At 43.6% G+C, this 24,536-nt stretch overlaps 1 protein-coding gene across 1 annotated transcript in view; it reads left to right on the top strand.

Moving 5' to 3' along the window:
- The first annotated feature begins 1,143 nt into the window (after nucleotides 1-1,143).
- LOC109980892 (protein bicaudal D homolog 2) overlaps nucleotides 1,144-24,536 on the top strand; it is a 42,348-nt gene continuing 18,955 nt past the window's right edge. Inside the window, exons 1-2 of the mRNA XM_020629439.3 lie at nucleotides 1,144-1,692; nucleotides 18,362-18,574. Coding sequence (XP_020485095.1) covers nucleotides 1,453-1,692; nucleotides 18,362-18,574 — 453 coding nt within the window. The 5' untranslated portion in view covers nucleotides 1,144-1,452. The remainder of the gene's footprint in view (nucleotides 1,693-18,361; nucleotides 18,575-24,536) is intronic.

Genomic DNA, 24,536 nt, shown 5'->3' on the forward strand with positions numbered 1-24,536 from the left:
TGGGCTTCTAAGAGGAAAAAATGAGACCAGCATCATGAGAGATAAGGAAGAAGAGGGGCGAAGCAGTCTGGAGGACACAAAACTACTAAAGCTAAATGTATGGCATGTAGTGTAAAGGGTCAGATAAAGTCATGAGTAAATCACCGGCATGGCTGATTCCAGGCATATCTCACCAGTCTGTGACAAATACATTATAGTGCAAAGCCAGGAGCTAACATGTGTAAGGACTCTTTAAGTAAAAAATACTGAAACCAAAGTATGATATAGGCTAAAATGACAAATCAACTTGCAGCAATCAAATATAAAATAAGTGAGACTAGAAAAGTAGCCTTGAATTTGCAAAATAGGCTTACATAAAAATTAGGAAAGTAGCCTAGTGCAACTTGTAATAGGCCTACAGAAAAAGATACCACATATAAAGAAAAAAATACCACATATAAGCCTTGTATTAACTGTTAACAAACTTATTATAAAGCCTAAATTAGTCCTGGATTGTTAATAAAATTATGTTTTAAAGATATCAACCTGATTGTGGATTATTGAAACAAGTTCACTTGATTGTAACGTAAAAAAAAATATTAATATACTTTTCCAACAGATGGCAGCAGATATACATGTGACGGCTTCTGGAGCGTGGCTGTTGATGGTCTGTTCGTTCCATTGCTATGGCAACAAAAGGCTCGGAGAAGGATTTCCGTGCTCCACATAAGCAAATGAACAAAGGCTTAAGGGAAAATGAGTTCACTTCGTGGTGTTGGCAGACTCCTTTGGTTTGCTTCGTGTACTGAAAGTACTACATTTCCCGGCATTCCTTGCCGCCTTGTAGCAGCTTACCCAGCTGATTGGGTAGATGTTACGCACTTGGTACGTTCAGCTGTTTCAAAAAAGCCGGTGTTGATGTCAAATATTCCTTCAAAATAAAAAAACAGAGAGCTTTGACATGACAATAAATAATCAATGTGTCCTTCTAAATTATAGTTAGTTTTTCCAAAATATTGCATTTTCATTTCAGTATACAAAAAGTGCAAAATAAACCCGCAACCAAAGGTGGTTTGAGGACTATTTTGAGTTTTATTTTGAAACTAAGTACCGGAAGTCGATCGTTTTTTTTCCTCCCTTTTGGCAGTTTTACTCCGGCTTCAGCTCTATCGCTCAAACAAGCCGGGGGAGAGAGGTGAAGGAAACGCAGCACCTCAACGATGGAGCAATTCTAGGAATAACGGCGAGCTCCCCCGCAGGAGATACATCAACATCGTCATCTACATGACCAAAGAAAAAGGGCCGGCTACGAGACAAGCAACCGTAACAATCATGCAATTTAAATACAGACGAATTTAAGCAACCGCTTCAAGGTTACGCCGCCTGAAGACGCCCCATCATCTCTCTCCCCCCCCCCTTCCTTGACGCAGATCGGCTGGCGTAGGTTGGTTGATCCATCACCGGTAACCGACCATGTCCGTGGAAGAGCAGCGCCATCCCGACGCAGTGGTGTTGCGTGGGGCAGGTCCGGAGTGGATGCGGTCCGAGATCGAGCGTCTCGCCCGGGAGCTGGGTGAGACCACGAACGAGAAGATCCAGGCGGCGGAGTACGGGCTGGCGGTGCTGGAGGAGAAGCAGCAGCTCAAACAGCAGTACGATGACCTGGAGGTTGAGTACGAGGCCGTCAGGCAAGAGCTAGACCAACTGAAAGAGGTAGGCTTTATTTTTATTTCACAGAAAACAACCGATGAATGATTATAATATCATTTTATATTGGACCTAAGTGTTATCATAAATAGACACCATACACTGTTTAACCATTTATCCATTAATGTGATTTGGGGAGGGGGGGGGGACACGTTTCTCTGTGTCATCTTTTATTGCATTCCTGTGTGTTATATATGCTGTGCTGCAGCGGTAGGTTATGGGAATTGATTTACTTTGGCATTTGGGGCAAGCATCAGAAATTACCTTTCATACCACAAGGTCAAAACAGCAAGATGAGGAGGGGATGCTGCTCCACTCCCCCACCCCCCTCTCCTTCATCAGGGGGTTCCCCCATTGCATTTCTACCTTTTTTATTTATTTATGCTGCTCTTCAAGCCCTACTTCAAGACATTCCTGTCTGACTCACAGCTAGTCAAGGCCTGGCATGTTTCAATCCAGTCTCGTAATGTCCTATACTCTTGAGTAGATTTTGCAGTCTGTACAAATATGGCCATTATTGCAGGGCATGATCAGCAGTACTTTACAGTAGTTATTTGAAATGGGCAAAAGCTGTGTTAATCAATAAATTGGGTCCTGGTTTAAGACGAAACTAGTGTAAACAGGCTTGTTAAGATTGTAATGTTCCTTGATAGTTGCATGCTAAGATTACATTCAAAACCAACACCTTTATTTGTGTGATGGACTTTAGATATCTTGTCACACTGTTACTGCTCAGACGGGCTCCTCCTCTGTGAACAAGAATGACCAGTTTAGTTGTTAGGGGCGGGAGTAGGTTTGAATTTTGAAACTTCCCGCTCAGAGAGAGAGAGAGAGAGAGAGAGAGAGAGACAGAGACAGAGAGAGAGAGAGATTAACAGTTTCCACTGGAAACCAAAGAAGTCACAACCCTTTGGGAATGGCAGGAATGTCGAGTGACAGTTCAAGCTGGGCCGGAGAGTCAGATAAAGGATGTGTCTGTTTTTTTTTCTGAACAGTGGCCAGAGTTATTCTCTACAGCTTATCACACTGTGTTCGATTTTCTCCGCTGGAGCAGAGCAGCAGTTTTTCACTGGCTTGTGATTTAGCAAGAGTCATGTTTGACTTTAAAGTGACACTAGGCACAAAGTTCAGTTTTTAATGCCTGCAATACGGCAATATATTGTGCCCTCTTTTCACTGAGGATAGGCATGGCAGGTTTATTTATAGAGCAAGTTTCAAATACGGCAATTTCTATGGAAAGGCAACCAATGGCTGAGACAGTTGACCTCATGGAAAACCCCCTTTATTTTGTGCTGGAAATCCTCTCATCCATCCGGGGAGTGTTTGTGCATTTCAGTAGGAAGTCTCAAAAGAGATTTTTCAGCTCTCTCCTTCCCCATCCTTCCCGTCCATCTCCTAGTGGCCCGTCTCTTGTTGTTATTTTTGCTCAGAAGAGGGGGTCTCACGGCTGTCTAAGCAACTCCTGCTCAGTTTCCCATGCACGCTGTCTTTGGCAAGAAGGCCGAGTACTTCTACAGAGGAATGACAGCAAAAAAGCCCTGAATAGAAGAGACGGACTGGAAACGTTCTAAAAGAGTAACCATGGCTGCAAACCAAAGGGAATGAACCCCAGTGGGGACATTTGGACATTTGCTGAGATTTTCTTTTTAATTTTTGCCAGTTAAAGAAGCTCTCATTGTGAGTGCTGGACTCCACACACACCTGTTCTTGTCTTTGTTTCTGTCTACTGATGGAACACAAACCTCCATCTGTGTGGGCAATAAACTCAGTTGTTTGCTCAAAGCTGCAGCAGAAGCTCGTACTCTTGCCTTAGGGTTGTAGATCACTCGTCAGATGTTAACCCTTGAAAGAAAGAACAACTATTTTTCTCTATCCCTCTCAACCCCCAAGTCATACTCTGTTTAAAGGGAAGAAGTGATGCTATCACATATACAAACACATTCCTCTGACATCCCTATCCACTTCCTCTTTATTATCAGTGGAAAAACAGCCCTGCATGGGAAGCAAACATAAGATAAGCTACTGTTAGAAGAGGGGCTAAATGTAGGCTCATCTCCCCCTCAGAGTATGTATAGTTTAACCAATCATTCTGACTGGAAACATGTACATGTAGCAGCCTCACAATCTTCCTTTGTTGGTCTGAATTGTGCTTATGAAGCAGGCAGGTCAAATGGATTGGTGTGGCATTGTCTGTTGCCGTTATGAAAGCACATGCGGCAGTTATTTCTCCTGTCAGGTAAATGTCACGTTCTCTTTGGTGATGAATGACTGCTATTCACACCAAATGTTTGCATGTTCCCTGTCTTCTTGAGGAGTTCGACAGAATAGAATAGATTGTGTGGCAAGATTTGCACAGTACACTGGATCCTCTCCGGTGACCTTTTAACCTCTTCTCTGCTCTACACAAACACCAACACAGTGGAAAGGAGCTCAAATTTATGTGTATTCATAGGGATTTAAGTGCACACATAGCACTTTCCCTTTTCTCCTGCTGGAGTTGTAGGACAGATCAGAAATCATCATGACAGTGAGCAAATTCCCCCTTGCCTTTTCAAGCGATCCTCACCATCTCACCTACCCTTGGACAAGGCACTAATATTCACGCTCAAACACACCCCCACATACGCGCTTCTCCCGAGTCAGGAAGATGGAGGAATTCTCGGCACCACTGTTGCTTAGTAACGGCACAGCTCTGTGCCTTAATGTAAGCAGCCGGATTCCTCTCGAAGCAGGTGCTGCTTTCTGAGTGAGGTTTGCCGGCTGACTTTCCGAGGGAGCATCGCGCAACAACGTACAGCTAGCTACATGTTCACATGCTCACTGGCTGAAGGAAGCCACCCAATGGTTCATGGTATTCATATGATGTTCAGATTATGCATTAATACATCCTTTTGGCATTTTTCTGCTGCTGGGGAAATGACAAGCCCCCCCCCTTCCCCCCTTTTTCTATTCAACTCTCTGCCCTTTAGCTTTACAGAAATCATTCTGTATCTATTATTTGCTTGGGCAAGAGGGATAGACTGATTTGTGTGTATTTAGATTTTCCTTTTTGCTGGTACTTTATGGTGAATTTGAGACGCTGCCTATTGCCCCTGTGCTTTTTCCTCCCAATACTTGCAAAGACAAGATCCAATCATACATTGCTTTGTGAGTACATGCAGATTTTCTTCAGTGGAGTGTTCGACACATTATATCTTTTAATCAAAAGGAAATGTAAGCTGCTCACTCTCTGCTGCGATAAAGGCAATCAATCACGTTAGACTGCTGTGAAGATTCGAGGAAAGCTGTGTGGACTTTGACCCTGTTATCATTCAGATAGCAGAGTACAGTCATAGTCACAAGTCGAAGCAGCTAATGACATTAAAGTTCAGTCCAGCAGAGTTAGAGCGTGTGGTGGTGGGGCCTTAGCGGCTGTTGATAATCTTAAGGTAAGCCACTCACAGGTGACATCACATGCCACACCTCCAACTGTAAATGCAGTTCTGAGGGACGTATAGCTCAGTCTGTGCCTGTGTGGAGAACTAGATCAGCTTTCCTTATGTTTATGTGAATGACATGAGATCGAACATAGTGGCTACGAATCGTCATCGTCTTTGTTAGGACAACGGATTCATAGAACACTCATCAGTTCTTTTATTCATTTATTTCTGATAGTGGTTCTTTCTTTTCCGTGAGCCCCTTTTTTCTGCTTTTTCCGCAAAACGGTCGTAACTAGGCCATCATCGCGTCCTTTAAATTTCGCATTGATTCCCGAGATAGCATGAAATTTGGTGAATTCACATTTCCCCCGACCGGCTCAGCTGATACCGTCTCATCTCCAAAACGTAACAGCGTAATGCAACTCACAGAGGTGAGATCATTTCGTCCCACCATTACACCTCTGCAACATTCAGATTGAAGGTGCAACATCACAGGGGCATAAATATCACGGCTTAAAACAGTAGTGTGAATCGGGCTAATTGAACTTTGCTCAAGGCCTATGGAGCGCTTTAGATCCCTGTTTCACTGCTGAGAATTTCAGAGACCACTTTAAAGGCTTTCGTTTTCACCTGTTCCTCTGGCTACTGTCCTGTCACCGGAGCGGCAGCTGTGAACTGCTCTCTGGAATTCAACCAGACAATCACAAACCTAAATATTGTTAAGCTCGGTAAAACCTGGCCTCTGTGTGTTCTGCCCGCTGGCCCTTTGTGCGGATGAGCCAACTGGGGTTAACAGGTCTTGGGTGTCACAGACCAAGAGAGGTATAAATGGGAGCAGAACACAGTGTATGACAAAGGAGAGATTGAGAGAGGCGTCCCATTGTGGTTACCTTTTTGAAAGGATTGGTCACTTTTGTCCATTTTAAAATGGCAGATCACTAAAGGATACATCCCAATGTCCTTACACAAAGATATCTGGTGTGACTAAGCCCTTTCTTTGGTGGAAAATGGGTTGAATGCGGATTGGATGTCAGTAGAAAATACGAGGGGACATAAAAACCCATCTGGTCACTCATATGAAGAGTCATAAATCAAGTCGATCTTATATTTTTGGTTTGCTCCACCATGCTACGTCTCGTCAACAGCTGCTGTTCTCTCACTGCCATCTTTGTTCTTTTTTTTGTTGCTCCCTTAATTCAGCCATTCTCATGACTTGTCACAAACTCAGAAACCTAACTCATTGAAGAAGACACCATATTCAGTTATTAATTTATAAATTCACTTGGCTTTCAGACAGATGTTAGTTGTTGCCTCTATCTGTGATCTATCTGTGAAGCTTTCAGCATTGTTTGGGGTCTATCCATAATGTTTTTGCTGGACAGCAAGCTTGCAATTAAGGCGTAATCTTTTCTAAATGGCACTAAATAAAGTCCCAAATCCCCTACTCTCTGGGCCTAAGAGGATGAATCACAGTCGCTGTGCACAGAGCTTACGGAGGTCTGGGAGTCTGCCAGGCTCGGCCATACTTGGCCAGAGCCGGTGCGAGGTAGGCAGGACAAGACTTCCAAAAGGCTGCCAGGTGCTCTTGGGAAAATGACCTGACCTGCCCTGACCTGTCCCAGTAGCCTGCAGTGGCTGCTGAATCGAGAAGTCTGTGTTCTGGATTCTGTCAGGCCTGCTACTCAATTTGATGACTCTGTGCCTTAAGAAGAACGCTCAATTAATGTTAAGTCCACCAACATAATCATTTTGTGAATAAAACTGCATGGTCCATCCCCAAAATCCCTCACAACGGCTAATGTTACCTTCTGTGTCACGTACGGACGACCATATGGTATCGCAATGTAATGGAAGACTCATTCGTCCAGTTTTAGGTAAAATGCCTCCTGCTAATCCGTAATGATTTCAAGGGCTTTGTCCTTAAGTCTGATGAAAAAGCCACCAGCACTCGTCCACAGTTCAAGTACAAGCCACATTTACTCTGGAGCCTTAGTATGAGGCTGTTTGAGTGATTCATTTGGCTTGGAATGCCTTTTGTCTCAAGTAAAATAGTTAATTATTTGATGCAGTTTTTAGTTCCTGCGTTAAGCAGAGCCAGGATGGAAAAGTGAAACGATTATAAATGCTATGGTAGTCTCTTTTTTTTTTCTTTTTAACTGCTCTGAATTCAACACCCATAAAGTTTCTCTCCACACTTTGCTAAATGTTTTGATGCTTTCTGATAGAGGACATTGTGACTGATCATGGGAAGTTTATATCCCCTGTATTGTAAAACATACAATTAAAGTTATATAATTCAATTTATTTCATTTAACGTAAATGCAGTGTCTATGGATATTCAAAATAAATATATTAGCTAAGGTTATAGTGCAAACTGTTGGGTAGCCTGGCTGGGTCATGATTCCAACCATTTTAATTGAATTACTTAAGGCCGGGGCCAGATCAGGCAGGCGTCCAGGCTAAAAACGGAGGATGAGGTCATAGTAATGCCTCTGACGAGACCAAATGCTTCATTCAGGTAAAAGGCCGTTCTCCAGTTTCTTTCTCCCTTTAAAGACAACAAAGAAACCAGAGTGAATCTTCCTGATGGAGCTGGTGTGTGAGTGTAGTGTGTAAATATCTCAAATGTCTTATTTTTGTTGTTGTGTGAAATTGTCTGAAAGTAAAGTTGTCTCAAACTTGTTCAGTGTATGGTAGGGTCATGTGAATTTGTATTCCGAACAGGTTTCCTATACAAACTGATGAATCAGCAAGACATGTAAGTGTTTGACTTTAAACCTTTATAGCTCTGTGTTTTGATGATGAATCTTGTCAATGGTTTCTGCTAACTATAAAGACCCTTGCAGAGTCCAAGCAAAGCTCTGCTCAATCAAATCATCCTCCTTTGTTCTATTGAGTTCAACCACCCCCCTGTTCCCCCGCTCCATATCCTGTTTACTTGAGTTTTTCTTTTTATAGCCGATAGGAAGCAGATGAAATATGGTTCTGTTTGCTTCTGGGTGCCTTTTAGTTGATTGAAGGAAATGACCACATGGAGTCCATCAGTAGAGTCACCTCCATCACCTGTCTTCAACAAGGAACAACAAGAAATACATCATGGCTTTCCAGATTTCTCATGAGAGGAATGTGCTTATCTTTCCCTCGTTATCATCGCCACTCACAATGCTGCATTTCCTTACAATGTTCAAGCCAATGCCATAGCAACAGAGACAGGAACTGACATTCAGTAGCTTTAGAGTCATCTGGTACTGTAGCAGTAAGAAAGATGCAAACTGTGCATTAGAGGAAGCCCTCCAGTCTGCTGAGAGAGTTGCTCTCACCTGTGATGGGTGGAGTTCTACTGATAATTACTGCCTTAGCATGAATTAATATCAGAGGCTATCAATATTCCCTGTCAAATAGTGTTCCCAGTACAGAATGACTTTGTATCACCGCACTAACCACTCCATTTGCACTGTAATTAAAGGGCAACATGTTTTGATACTCTACAACAAAATCTTTCTTCAATATCAAGGTGTTGGTGGAATGTCAAGAACCCTGGGTTGTTGCTCTACAGATGCTCTGATATACACAGAGCTGCTTCGTAGCACATCTCGTTGCAAAGATCTAATTTACTGGACAGTGCACATCTTTTAGTAGTTACCGAAAACATGTTGAACATGACTGCAGCTGTTTCAGGTCAGTTTTTTATATTATACAGGCTCAATAGACTCGAGCCCTAACAAATTTGTTTCATCTCAGTTTTGTCAAATGCAGTGAATAAATACCCTCAATCCTTCACTCTACCCTTTTTAGGGCATTTTGTATTCTTCAGTTTATCAGATATTATGATGTAAAGTTAAACAATTGTCCTACAACATATTGATATTGCAGAATCACTTTATAATGATGCATTTCAAATAGTATTGTATTGTAATGGGAGCTGCCCCGTGATTCTCACCCCTACTTATTATGTACTGTGAAGAGCAGGAATTAGTTTGCAGTGACTAGAAGTGGACAGATGGTGGTTACCCCAACCTGATCCCTCTTTCTACACACACACACACACACACACACACACACACACACACACACACACACACACACACACACACACACACATACACATACGAAAGGGTATTACCACCCTTCAACTACAGGGAAGTTTTGTTGCGCAGTTTCTTCTCTTCAGGTTCTCTCGGGGCTGTCTGTGGTTTGCTTCAGTTCATGAAGCGATCACGGATGAGATGTAGACAGATAATGTTCTGTTTACATGAGCACACTGTGGCACACCCCTCATGGTTCCTCTGAAATTTAACAGTCATTCAGGAAATAATTGAGATGAGTTGACTGAGTAGTGCCGATCATTTAGCCTACAGTCATCAAACTGGAGGTTATATTTTGTTAGGGGTGAGGGGCGTTTTCAAATTCAACACCACAGTGCAATCAGAGAACAACAGTCTAGTCTCTCCCCAGGCTCCATACCAACTCCCTGCCACCGTCCTTCTCACCTCCTCCTTCCCCCAGGCTCCCATTGTAAATAGGCTAGTGGGTCTGGGTCCCCCTGTCGCTCAGTGTGCCATACCCAATTCTCTTGGAACCCACGCTTTGAAACCCTCAGGCCTATTGAACAGGGGAGAGGAGAGGGAGGAGTAAGGAGTAGAAATTGTGTTAAAGGGACGGGAGATAATAAGACACAGCTGCAAAGTTTGGCAGGGGGGGTTGCCTTGCCTTGCCTGTGTAGGAATAAAAAATTAAAAAAAACATTGGAGGTTTGGGCTCAGAGGGAACCAGCAGAGGAGGGGTTTTAATTGGATGTGCGCCAGTGTCTCAGGGGTCCTTGAGGGATAGGGAAAGCAGCCAGAGAAGGGGAGAGAGGTTTGGATGGGAGGGGCCCGCGGGCAATGCTGGGTTTCCTGTGGGAACCAGCTCACTCTGTTATAGATGGGAGGAGAATTTTGGTTTCTTCATCAGCTGGCATCATGAGTTTAAACTGCTGGAACTTTAAATGGACAATAACAAGCTATCTCAACGTGAACAAACAACGCCTCTCAAAGCAGTAGGCTTGGCTCCAGCATTTTTTTTATTTTTTTTTTTGCATTGACTTTTGGGTATTGTGTTTTGGCTTATCTTTCATCTTGAATTCATTATTCAATTTGAATGCTCTGTGGTTAGAGAGATGTAAAGGTGCTGTAGAGCTGATGGTTTATTTTGGGTCATTAGTCTCTGTCTGGTCGGGAGGCAGGGCAGGACCTACCTGGGTTTGGGTTAGGGTGAATGGATGAAGAGGAGAGGGGTGATAACGGAGACTACATAGAAATGGATGGGGGGGACTTTGTTGAACAATTCGACAGAAGTCATCAGGAGTAAGATCTCTGATGCATTTCATTTCTGACATTTGAAGCCGCTTCGATTGAAAACCTCGGGAGAAGGCATATTGAGTTCCAGTCTCCCCCATATCCTGTCGATGCTTCATTCTGATTGATTAGTCATGTCTCAACCCTAATGGGCCCTAAGATGATGAGGGGAATTACATTAGGGTACCATAACAGTATTAATCTAACAAATGACTATTATTGGTAAGATTAAATGGTAGCAGGCTACGGGGTTTGACTTGAAAACTGTCTATAAAACCATAAACAAATGGATTTAACTCCGTCCCTCCCCCTTCTCCCTGTAACCATGGACTTTAGGAATCACTTGCATGTTGTGTGTGTCTGAGTTATGCATGTGTGTGTTTACTGTGTGTGCCCCAGCTGTGGCCCCAGCTGCTCCCCCTCCTCTGTTTTATACTGTCAGTTTGAGCAAGAGGCTGTTCCTGCAGTGGAGGTCACGTGTGACGTCTCCTCGGGGAGCAGTGTCTTTTGGGAAATACTCTGAAACGTGCACTAAGCAGAGACTCAGTCTGATTCGCTGCTTGTTCACCGTGATCTAGGCTTGGTCGTATAGCAAAGAGCAAAAACAAAACTACTTCAAAGCAACCTCAGACCAGCCATGGCTCTATGTTCAAACAAATCTAAAATGTGAGTGGGATGGGAGGACGCTGTTGGGTGAGGACAGTTGCCAGAGAGAAATTGGGAGGCGGGCAATCTGTGCGAGGCTGAGCTTTGAAACAGCCATCTGTGTCAGTGGCATCCCCCTGCTCTGCCTCTACTGACCGCCCGCCTCTCCCTCACTGTAATTGGCATTGTAACCATAACAACGGCTGTTCCCCTGGGGTGCCGGCGCGTGGACCTGGGAGATCTCAATCAGACGCAGAGTGTTAGGCGGAGAGAGGGGAAGGGACAGCATGGCTACAGGCAGGCACAGATAAGGCTGTCTTTGCATTGCAAATGTGAATGCCCTTTGCGGGAGCTGGTACAGAAAACTGCTGTGATATAAAGGATGATAAAGAACCCCAGTCTCCTAGGCTAGACTGCTGATATGGAGGAGCGACATATCAGACCTATTGAATCCCGGCTCTCCCTTGAGAGGCAGGCTTTTTCCTCTATTCTGTGGCAGATTTAGCAGTCAAACAATGGACCCAATCGGGGATAAACAGATGCTTACTTATCATTAATTGACTGCTAAGATTAAATTCTGAGGACAAAAGTCGAGTTTAAAGCCTTGTTGTTCTTCTCCCTCAATTTACAAGACATTCAGACATTGTTTATTTTTTCATTTGGTGTAAAAAAAGAGAAAGAAAAACAGTTACTCAAGTCAAAACAAACCATCTCAGAGAATATCACCTCACACAAATCTGCTATTTCTGTTAATGTTGATCGTGGAACATGGCTTGTTTTTAAAGCTTCATCATGAGGGTTGGGAAAGTTATAGTTCCCCATCACACTGCCTGATTAGTGACATATGTACAAGCCGCCCTCATTTTTATTTATCATAAACATTGAAGGCTAAATAAACCGTTTGGAGAGCCTTGCTTTTTAGCTGCCTGCCTGTTTCCACTTTGTGTTAACACAGGAGCCCGTTGTTGAACACGTAGAGTCTTGAGCCTCGCACAGACCGTGTAATGGAAGTGCGGGGCTTGACTGTCTTCCTTTTGCAGGTGTTTGACCTTTATAGAGGGGATGATACGTTTTCTCTGAAGTCCTGTCTGCGCACACGTAAGATGAATATAGATTAGGTGAACGTGAGCTCTGATCGGACCAAAGACTTCACACAGAATCTCTAATGCTGACTTCAGATTAGTGTCCTGTGTGAAGTGGGAATAAAATATGAAACGTAGTTTTCCCAAGACACATCTGATGAAAGCTTTCACTAGCTCTTAATCATCACACACAGATTTATACTGGGAGAATTTGTGTAAAGTATCACGGATCTGCGGCAGCCCAATTAGGCGATTCTGATATTTTTTTTCTGTGTAAGGACTTCAGTGAGGCGTGTAAAGGGCCTCATGAGTCTGATTAGTACATTGCCCCGTACTCAGAGAATTCTGAGTGTGCGTGTGACTGTGTTATGTGCACACGTACATGTTAGCTGTAAGTGTATATAGCGAATACCTTCTCCCAGTGGCTCCATCCCCACTGGTGTTTCTCTCTCTCTCTCTCTCTCTCTCTCTCTCTCCTCGCCTGAAGTTCAGGAGAACCACAACCTGGCACAGCTCTGTGCTTGTATTTTGCAGGTTTACGCCCTTCAAGAGAGAATCGTGTTCAGCCAGTTTACTTGAGGCTAAATCTAGGAAATATGTGTGTCTTCCAAGTCTCTGTGGGCATGTTCCTCTAGCCCCAGCATTTTTTTTTTTTATATATATATTCTCTGTAGTGTATTCCTTGCCTTTGGCATGCAGTGCACCCCCCCTGTATGTGTTGAAAACATGAGTCGCATGCAGAGTTGCCGGAACCCCTGCATGCCTTTGAACACGCCCCTCTTCCTCTATCTCATAGGGTGGAACAAGCCGAAACACGGCTGGAACACCAGGTGCTGCAGTATGGCTCACTGCAGGGCACACTGTGAAAAAAATTTGGAACTGGGATGTGTGTTAAGTGTGAAATCGGCCAGGACTGTGTAGGAATACTAACCCAACGGCTCTATGCAGTAAATCAATGCGGCTCTGTGCCAGGCAACGGCTCAAATCTGTGCCTCCCTCATCCGCATTTCTCTCACCTTCTTCTTTCTCCTCGCTCATCTTTCTCCCTTGACGTATCACACTTTGTATTCATCTCACCAGGAAAAATGGCAGTTTTTTTCTGCATATTATGCTAAATTACTCCTTTTTTTTAAATAATTTTGCTGTAATTCTGGCTTTAAAGGTTTAAACTGTCAGTAAAGCTAGACAGATATATTTTAAAGTGCTGGAGAGTTAATCATAACCAACACCGATAGTTAAAGGCTTAAAATGCATCCCTGTGTTTCTGCATGAATCAATCTTTCCCACTGAAGAGTAAATATTTTTCCTCTCTGTTACTCATTAAAAGTGTCATTTGCTTCAGCTTTTTCACGTGCTCCAATCAGCATCACTGTCTCAGTAAATCGAGTCACCTAAAACAAGAAATCACTGCCACGTGACATGGGTTTGCATTCCTCACAAAACCATGTTTCATACACAGCCTTTTCAATAACACGGAGAGCCTGTAAAGTCTTAAAGAAATAAACAGTGTGCACTGAGGCTCTGAAGCGTAGAATAGTCAGCGGGTTATTGTGCCGTTCTAGGTCACACGCATGCGTGCTGCATGAAGCCACTGGTTCGTCAAATGCTTTAAAAAAAAAATAATAACATGCCCAAAGAGTTGATAGTGGACGGCTAAATATAGAGTGAACACACAGCTGAAGGCAAATCCAAGTCTCTGGCTGTGCTGTGGCCTGTGAACAGAGAGATGACGATAAAGAGAGAGAAAGGCATGATGTCTCTGTTTATCAGCACTTAAAACTGAAGCTCCACGTGAGCAGTGTTTCACGAGGCCGGAGAATCTATTCTCTGCGGGGTTTTTCTTTTTTTTTTTTCCTTCTTCTTCCAGCTCCTCCTCCTCCTCCTCCACAGTCGCCTACAATGACTAACAGTGACTGGCCTTCTCTGTTGCTCAAACACTGCTTTGGCATTCAGGGCCGACCTCAACTCTCACACGAAAAGTCATCTGAATGACACAGTGTGATATTCGGTCATAGCGCAGGAATGTAGATACCAACATCAGCCCACTCTGGTCCACAAGTCTCGCCTGATGTATTCTCAAATTTCAATTCTGCACTTATGAGGTTGTGTAGTCTGGTGTTGCACAGACAGCATGCCCTGATGTGCCCTATCTGGCATCGTGCAGACAGATTATCAAGTCAGCATTATGTCGCAAAATCAGGGTTAGGATGATAACGGATTTAAACGTGCGGGCTTTCTCCTCAACAGTACGCTCTACGCAGGTGATTTTTTTTTTTGTTTTTCATTTTTTTAAGGGCTATTGTTATCTTACTAGGTATCTCCACTTGCACACATTGTAGGCACAGCCTCACTCAATATGGCGCAACAGACAAAAAAAAAAAAAGCAGCTTTCTGCTCCTCTACTTTGTCTTTTTTTCTGTTTCTCCTGTTAGTGTCTCCAGCAAGCTGTACTTTCCTATCAGATCCAGCCTGTGAGACCACAGGGGGGTTAATGGAAACTTGGAAACATGAGATGATTATAGCTGGACCAGAGATAAAAAAGAATCAGATCCAAATCCAAAGAGTTTTCTAATTGGGTTTTATTCCTAAGGCAGGGTTGTCTAATGGGACCTGCTTATATCGACTGAAATACTCCAGGCCCTTTTCTTTAATCCGGCCCTGTGTGTAGTAGATCCTGTGTGTGTGTGTGTGTGTGTGTGTGTGTGTTAGCACCCATTGGGTTTATACTCCATTCCAGAGTGTCTTCAGTAATGATTTCTTTTGGAGACATTTCTCCCTTCCTCACTATTCTCACTACCAGCTCACCATTCTCATGCCATAGAAACACACACAAAGACGGTTTTCTTCCTTTGAGACAGAAACTGAAAATATAATTTTAGATGTACTTTACTCCAGCTCCACAGGGCCTCTGATGAGACGGGCAGTATCGATCTGTTTGTTATACCTGTCAGAGACCCTAAGCCCTTCTCCCCCCCCCCGTGCTCTTGACTCACCAGATCAGAGAAACACACACAGGAGGATTCTGAGCAGAGAAAGTTTGAGTGAACTCTGTGACCTATATTCTCTCTGCTTTACATTCCTGAACCATGTATAGTGTTGAACAGAAGCGGCAGAGGTCCCTCTCAAAACCCAGTGTTTAGCTTTTCCCCCCTCTATCACTGAAGAGTATTCACAGGAAAAACAGCAGATTGACTGAGTCCTGATTTGTCTCACCTTCTAATCAGTAGACTTTGTGCCTTCGGTAAGATTAGAGGACAATGTAGTGATGACCCCCCCCCAACATGCTTTGAACACACAACAACCAGGTTGACCGACCTGTCATGGACACGCTTGTTATAGCAACTTTTGTTTTGCTTAGAGGTCAACTATTTTAATTGACACCCTTGGTGTAAATTGAGCCTCATTGCCAGAGCAACTAAAGGTTTGAAAAAAGAAAAAAAAGGAGTTGTTGGTGTCCTTCCTCAAATTTGATGCGTTCATGCACCCACACATGAAGTCTTTATTTAAACCTTTGAGAGTTTCCATGTGTTAATCTCATGACTCGTGTTTGAAAATGAGCGATGTTTGGGGAAGTAATGAAATAAACCTGACATTTCAGAAAAGAAGAAGTGAGATCAGAGGTGACTCGTCTCATTATATCCACTCCTCAGTCACATGGTGCTTTTTTTTTAACTCGGTGAATTTGTACTTTGATCTCCGGCCTGGCTGCCTCGGGCATAAAGACCGGCTCAGCAGGGCGTCTAACCTCAGCCTGTAATGTGTGTACTCATCTGGAATCAGATATTTAGTTTTGTTGAGGGATAAATCCTGTGAATTATCGACTTTCCCTCATAGATTTTGATCTATGACACTATGATGAAATCCAGTCCATACACCATGCTAATGACTAAAGACCTGCCTTTTGATTAGCTTGACAAGAGATTAATAATCCATGCTCAAATTGCTTTAAAAAAAAAAAATGCAGCATATGGCAAGTTGAAGATGAATTATGAATTGGGCGGGCAGCTTACTGTGGGATTGTAGGCTTGGTCGCGTGTGTCCCCCGCTTACCCTCCCTAAAAGTAGCCTAAACCCACGCGCGGGGAGTCCAGATTAAAGGCGTTGGGGGTCAGCGGGTTTTGTTTTAGGAGCTCTACTTTATGTTTGAAGGAAGGCCTCGTAGATTGGATTGATTGGAGCCCCCTCAATATCCACAGTGCCCCCAGATTATAATGATGGGATCCCCCTGGTTTCTGATTGGGTTAATCTCGGCTTCTGTAATGATGTTCTCATTACCGCTCATTGACCTTTGAGTCTTGAAGGGTTTGGGAAGGGTTTGAGGAGAGTTATTTAACACTAACAGAAACTTTGATTTAAAGCTACTGATATTAGATGTTTTTTTCTGAGAGATTGGCTTTCAGTTAACAGCCACGGGACTTTTGGTTAAAAAAAAAAATCACTGAAGCACCTCCCAATGGCTAACTGGCAGTGATCATTGCTTTTATTATTTAACTAGAAGATGACTTGTTGTGTAACAGTTCTAAACTCTGCGCATGTGCACCCGTCAATGTTTGTTGTAGGCGAGCAACTTTTATTATTTTCATTTTATGAGAGTTTTGCAGAGCAGGATATCTGCCAGGAACACAGTAAATAAAAGTCGGTCAGAGTTTCCTTAAACACAGAGTGAAGTCTTCAGCAGTTCACAAGTTTAAAATAGACACACAGCGAATAAATGTTTGCGCAAAAAACTTCTTGGGTGATGCGCGAAGAAACAGTTATTTCCTGTCGCTCACCTGATGCACTCATTTTATCTCGAGTGAGTTTGCTCAGTTGGTACTTCGTCTTTGCCTTCTGAAAATCTAAATCTACACTCTACAAGCTTCTCATGTTGCTGACATAAAGTGAGCGCCATGTCAAACTGCTGTTGCTTCTAAATAAGGCATACCGTCTCTCGGCGTGAGAGTGTATCTGTTCACCATCACTATCTCCCAGTCTGGGTCGTCATCTTTCCTGGAACGTGATAGATATTAAAGCCAGCCTGCACGAGACATGATGTCACACATTCCTGCAACCCATTAAACTAGTTTTTACATATTCAACCAAGTCCTGCAAGTAGGTCAGTGCGACCACTGCAAATTTTCCAGATTTTCCTTTCTCTAAAGGAATTACTGGGATTAAAACGGTACGCCGTCAAAGAGAGAAAATCCTGCAGCAGCCGGTCACGTGCAGATGGAAGGGGGTAGCAGGTCAGAGAGAAGGGAGAGTGCACTGCAGCTGCAAACAAGGTCAGGTTCAGTGCCTCAGGTGATTTCAGATTACAGGCCTGCGCTCAAACTGAGAGGCTAGATGGGATCGGCTCACTGGTCGTTACAGGATGGGTAATGAAATCTGTAAACACGGGGAGGTTTTTTGAGCGATGGGAGATTGTAGACTAACCTAGATTCGGCTGCAGTTAAAGGACTGACTCTCTATCGCTCCATTTTGCTTTCTTTTTAAAAAAAATTATATTTGCTGTCTAGCAGGCCATTAAGAAATTAAGGTCAAATTAAGGCAGCACCATGAGCAGCACTATTAATAATGAAACTGTTTTTACATCTCTCTGTCAAACCGCATAACTCTTCTCGGCATTTCAACAGAGAAAATCCCCCAAAAGAAGGCAGAAGTCTGGCCTGTATGGCTTCCATAATTGTTTAATCTCCATAAACCTTATCCTTCTCAGGAAATCCGTAAAATCAAATCATATCTGCTGACCTCCTCCCAACTCTGCTATGATCCCCTGAAGTATTAAGAGCATTAGAAACACAGGCGTCTCATGGTCTCAGACACTCGTCCATTTGCTCCACTTCTCCTGTTTGGTTTTTGCCATCTGTGGAGTCACTGCTGAGCACGTGCGAGGGGAGGCCAACATCCTGCAGGAAGGGGAGGGAGGAGGCGGACCAAGGGGGGAAGACAGGAATCAGGATGATGCAGCCCAGATGGAGCCTAACTGATTATCTCTACGGGACAGTCCCCAGTTGAACCTCAGTAGTAATCACAGAGCAATTATATATAAAAAATGTAAACAGCTATAAATCACTCCATTCCTTGATTAAGATATATCCGTATTTTTGGTTTAAAAAGGGGGTTATGATTTTTTTTTTAACCAAACCTCCTATATGTTTCAATACTAAAGCTCCAATATTAAAATCATGTTCCTCTTTTATTGTCTCTCCAGGCCTTCGGACAAGCCTACTCCAACCACAGGAAGGTGGCAGCCGATGGGGAGAGCCGCGAGGAGTCTCTGATCCAGGAGTCGGCCTGTAAGGAGGCCTACTACGAACAGAGGGTCCTCGAGCTGCAGAACGAACTCCGCCAGACACGCAACATCCTCACCAATACCCAGTCTGAGAATGAACGCCTGAACACCATCTCCCAAGAGATGAGAGAGGTAAGATCAGGGATTTCCCAAACCAGGAATAGTAATAGGAATAATATTAATTTTTTTTTTTTTTGTTGTTGCTTTTTTTAAGGTTTATTTTTGGGCGTTTAATGCCTTTATTTAGAGAGAGGATGGTGGATAAAGTCACAGGTCGGATTCAAACCTCGGCCGCCCGCTTGAAGGACGAAAGCCTCTGTGCATGGGGAGTGCGCACTAACCACTCGGCCCGCTCCCGGCCTTTTAAAAGATGGTTAAAAAACTATCTGCATTCATTTAAACAAACAATTCTTATATTATGTTTGAGTAAAGTCTGAGAGTAACAACAGAGGACTGCTTGTTCTGTAATAGTTATTGCCCTACGTCAATACTTAATAATGTAAGTAACTCTGAAGTTTTGAACTTTCTTCTTGAGTTGAAGCAGAGAGCTGTGTCTGCTCCTTTTTGCCTGCAGCTGTTCAGAACAATGGGTGGGTTTGTTTACGTCTCATGTAACTCAACCCTCTGAATCTGCAGAAATTCATCACTTTTCAATCTCTTTCGCTTCGATGCCGGGCCCGGTGGGGACAATGTGACGCTCAGCATTTTCACTTTGAACTATGAGGACACGAGTTCTCATAGATAACAGCCAGGTGTACAGAAAGAAGAAGTGCTGCCTAATTAATGCACTGACATTCCCTGGCTTCTGAGACTTTCAATACAGCTGTCCCAACCTGTATAACTTTAAGGTTTGATTAAAGACCCGACAGCTGTTGTGTCTTTTTGACATGCTAAGACAAAACTAATCATCATGTAACTGCTGAAGGAGACACACCTGGCTGATAGAAGCAACACCCTGCCTTCAAGCTTAAAGTGATGTCCTCCACCCTTATTGTGAAGCAAGGTGGAGTTATAATTACAGACAACAGAAAAACACATGGGGCCAAGGGAAACATGCATGATCGTACATGAATTATTAATGGATTTAATATCTCAAAATTCTTTGAACAGTTTGATGACAATAATACTGAACCTGTTGCTCATAAGTGACACGCCACTTGGCAGCTCAAACAAGCCTTTTACTCAACCGAAAACATGACCATCACCATGTAGAATATGCCCTCTGCACATTCCAGCAGGCGTTTTCTTACACCTCTCTCTAAATCTCCCCGACTATCATAATGCCAACCTTTTATAGTCTGCGCCCCACTTTAAACAATGTCTGACCTCTCCACCGCTTCTATTTACATATATGGTCACAGCTAGTTGACCTCATTAGAGGAGACAAGGGTGCCGTGCAGAGCATGGGTTGAATGTCTGCCAGTGGGCACGCCTGTGTGATGGAGCTGGTGATGAGGAGATTGAATTAACAGGAGAGTTCTACGGGCGGAGATCCCACTGACTTGAGAGATGTGCAGAGCTTCCAGGAAGCCCGTTTGACACAGAGGCAGGGAGACAGGACGGGTTGAAGGGAGATGAACAGATACTGACAGGAGGCCAAAGGGAGCCTCTCGCTAGAATAATGACGAGGGGGCTCTGAAGTTGCAACTAGTTTCAGGAGTTTGGTTTTATGAGGAGAGAAGCACCAGACTACTAATTGCTTGTTTTGACCCTTCCTGCATACCTCCGCCGTGCAGCCGCCCTCTTCAGTGTGCGTTAAGTCTTAGTCCTCCCATTTTCCTCATCTTCTTAATGCTTTTTTAAATGATTGGTCAAACGAATCCAGTATTCCAAAGTCTTCCTGTGTATATGCACAAGAGATCCGGCCTACCGCTGGTTTTCAGGTCAAGTTGGTAAGCGTTTGAAAGAGGCCCCCCCCCCTTCCAGCGGGGGTCTAATGTCTTTGGCAGAAAATTACAGGACTCAGCTTGTTTTTCCGTGTGTCACCGCTTGAAACAGATGTCGGCAGCATTTCTTACTGAGATTAGTGGAAACGACTTAAAAAATGGCATGTCCACCACATCATCGACTTAAGTTCCAGAAAGCTCCAAATTCAGCCATAATTAGGTCAGCTGCTGCTCAGCTCTGCATCTCCGGTTTGTTTGGCATTATTAAAACCAGATGTGCCTCAGTAGACATGTTTTGAATCCGAGCTCTCCTGTAGAACAGTGTGCTGCTTGCTGTGCAGGGTAAACATTTCTACACTGTCTTAAATGACCTCAGTTTATTTACTTTTAAGAGCTTTAGTTTACATTTGTTAGTAAAAGCATTACTTTTTCTCCTGCACATATAATCCACAGAATTAGTGAGACTGGTGTTACACTGGTGGAACTGACATGAATGCCTTTCTGAAGGTGCCATTCCTGTAATAAACACCCTGATGCAGCATCATGGGGTCCTGCCAGCTTTAATTGGCTGCATAAAAGGTGAAAGAGTGACAATCGCCCCATCTATGGGATATAATGACACCCTTCTAATGGTAATTCTGTGGGTGCTAGGAGGAGTGTGTGTGGCAGGCAAATGGAGGGAGCCTGGGCACTGAGGCTGGCATTGTCACCAGACTGACAAGACTGAAAGACGCCCTTGTCTCCTGGGTTTTCAAATTAGCCCATAAGCTGAGGCAGGGAGGACCAGAGGGAGGGGGGTGGCTCTAAAGAAAGAGAAGGAGGCCTGAAATCCATTAGAGAGAAAGAAAAGGTCTTAATGAGAGCATATTCAGCAGAAGTGGTGAACGTTGCTGCTTTTCTGGGACAGCATGGCTAATCATATCAAGTCAGGAGTTTGAATGAATGACTCAGATTCAGCAACTGATTATCAACTGATACTTGGGCAGCCACTGTTGCCGTGTGTATTTGTGTGAAAGTGAGATGTTCCTCTACAAATCTGAGATGTATTTAGGCTGAGAGCTTTCATGGCATGAACACAGCAAAAAGGGAAGGGAAGGAGAAATCGTGAAAGGCTTAGAAAATGTAATTTCACTGCCTGTTGTTCACATATCAATGACTAGATAGTGTCATCCTCCACAGACCTGGACGCTTCACTAAGTGTAAAACGGATTGAATGTCTGAACAGCCCAGTTCATTCACAACCGTGAAGTAACAGCATTTCATCTGGATGCTTCCGTCACATTTTCTTTAAAAAAAAAAAACCTCCCAGGCAGGCTCTGATGCCAAAGACTTGAATGTTAGCCCCAAGCACCGATGAGACATTTTTCACTGCTACGGTATCGTCTACAGGATTAGACGTCCACAAAGAGTCAGTAACATTGTAAGGAGGCGCTCTCTAATAGGCATGACTTCATTAAATTCAATCTCTTGGCTGGAGGGGAACGAGCCCACAGTGATGGCTGCCATTATCCTCACAGAATGAAGATCCCCCGTAGCCTGAGGAAATAATCGAGCACAGCTCAAGATAAAAAGTGCTGAGAAATTGTTTTCAACGTAGTTCACTCTATCTGTACTCTCTTTATTCACACTCTTGGAATTGCTGGCAGCACTTCCTCTCTAAATATACATCTCTTAGGATGCTGTGTTAAAGTGTCCTATCCACTCATTAAAGATCATCTTTTCAAACTGAAATGATTCACCTATTTCCCCTCACCGACACATTCATTATGATGCCGTGCTCTTTGTCAATCGCCTTAATGTGGAAGCCATTCAAATGGTAAACATGATTGCTTTTTCCACCTCATTGACGCGGTGGATGGAGCCGTCAGACATTATACTCCCTCTTAATTTAAGTGCCGTTTGGTTCAGGTGGATTAAACACCTGAAAAATGAGAGTGGAGGATTGAATAAGGGAGGTTTCTGCATTGATTGCAAGAGATTTCAGAAGTGTACGCTTATTAAGAGAAGAATCATTGTCTTGTCGCCGCAATCACAGAAATTGGGACTAAAACGCTGTGAGTTTCTCGGGAACAGATGGAGCTTGGGTGCTGTCATGGCAGTGCTGAACCTTTTACCTTGGATTTCTTGAAGGTCAGAGTTGAGTGGTAAAAAGATCAGAGGAGGGTTGCTCTTTGTTTCCTCTTATTATCTTCTGACATGAGGCAAATGTGAGAAGACTCTCAGAGCCCTTTTTGGTATCGATGTCGTCTGCACTGTTATTTATTTTGACATCAATGCCAAGACAGATTGCGCCTGTCTAGTTAAAGCCAGAAGAGGCGGGCGGGGGGGGGTGGGGGGGGGGGGGGACAGAGAAAGGGGAACAGAGAAAGAGCTGGAACATTGGTTTCTCTAGAGTCTAGAATAACTGTGCTGCAGAGGGATATGAGTAGATGTCGGGAGTTGGTTCTCCATTTCCATTTTTCACCAGCCATTTCACCTTCTGAGTGACCTACAACTTAAAAGCCTCTGGATGTTATCTGGGCTATCTGGCCACAGCACCCAACATCACCCCGTCTTGCTGTCACTTCAGCCAACTGAGCTACATGTCTCACAAACTGATGTCTATTTTTAACACTTAGGAAAGGGTCATCTAAAATGCATGTAGAAGACTTGCTATTGATCCGGGATAAGGTTTGTCTTTTGATATCAGCTTTTAGGAAGCTCTTAAAGTGTGTTGTTATTGATTTGCGTCCCTGGCTCACAGCACCATGGAGGCTTTCAACACCAGATCGATGGAACCTAATAAATCAACAACACATACAAACAGGTCACACATTCACTCAGACTAATGATGTACATACAGGCTCCCCGTGCACATTTCTCTTCTCTCAACCAAATGACCTGAAGAGCACAGATTCACAGTAAAGTGCATGCTGGCACACTGTGACCCTGTGGGCTCAGCATTCACACAGAGGGCATCAGTCACACACTCCAAAGGTTCCTTTCACTTTTTAGCTTTTAATTGTCTCATTGAAAAGTGTGACCTTGAGTGTGTTTTTTTTTTTTTTTTCTCTCCTCCATAATGGAACCTGATAAGGCTGAATAGAAAGACAACAGCTCCCAGCACAGAGGAGGATAAAAGCAGATCTGCTTTCACCGACTTTGTCGACGCTGACAGAAGCAATGGGCCCCTGAGCTTCATTATTCCTTTGCTCTGTCTAAAGCTATATCAGGGGGGGGGGGGGGGGTGGGCTGCACTGCATCTGTGATTCATGCCTCGTCTCTCCCGAAGGTAATCCCGTGATGAGCGCGACTCTGTAGAGTTAGATTTAACCGGGGGTTGTCGTGACCTTGGCGTGCTGCAGAGTCTACGGGACATGTGAAGTATTATTCCATCAACAAGTCCAAAACTTTTTCTGTGGCGCACAATTTTACATTTAAACAGAAGTGAACATGGCTGTCCCTTTCTACATCTCTTTAATGGATAGATGCTTATGATGGAAGTACAGCTCAGAACGAGGAATGAGTTTAATCGTGACTGGTACATGGCTTCTGAAGCACTCTGACACCTTCACAGGAGAGAGGGGATGTGGGGTTGGAGGAAAAAAATGGCGCAAAAGAGGTCAGTGCATTAGAAAGAGAAGCAGTGGGAGGAATATCGACCTTCACTTGGTTTCGTCATGGCATCTGGGAATCTTCTGCACTGTGTTGGAACAGAAATAGGGGGAAAATCTAGTGCATGTGCATTTTACTGAAGTGCTAAGTGAGCAGGATGGAGGGTTACAGGGAGGTCAGTGGAGTGAGGGAAATAGTGGCTTGAAGGAAAAAAAAAACTATATATTTAATTTGAGCTTGTCTATACTAACATATCAATAATACAGGCATGTGCCATCTGGCTGTCTGGGCATTACTTTTCAAGAGAGCCAAACCAGGGGATAAGTGCCAGTAAATATGGATTTTGTAAAAAGAAAAAAAAAAAAAAAAAAGCAAGCTGAAAAAAAAAAAGAGCAGAGCCTTCAATAAAGTATTAAAACATTCCTAATCTACAGTTGTGTTAAGCCTGAAACTTTGCTGCCGTGGCTTAGCCACCGAGTAGAGGTTATAGTCACTCAGAAACACTTGAGAAATTACTCCGAGCTTTAGTGAGATTTAAGCTGGCTCAGCCCCACTGTGCTGTCAAAAGCAGTTTAACAGTGAAAAGAAAGCTTAAGAGTTGAAAGTGAGAGTTC

This window comes from Labrus bergylta, chromosome 12 (genome assembly GCF_963930695.1).
Source record: "Labrus bergylta chromosome 12, fLabBer1.1, whole genome shotgun sequence".
NCBI lineage: Eukaryota > Metazoa > Chordata > Actinopteri > Labriformes > Labridae > Labrus > Labrus bergylta.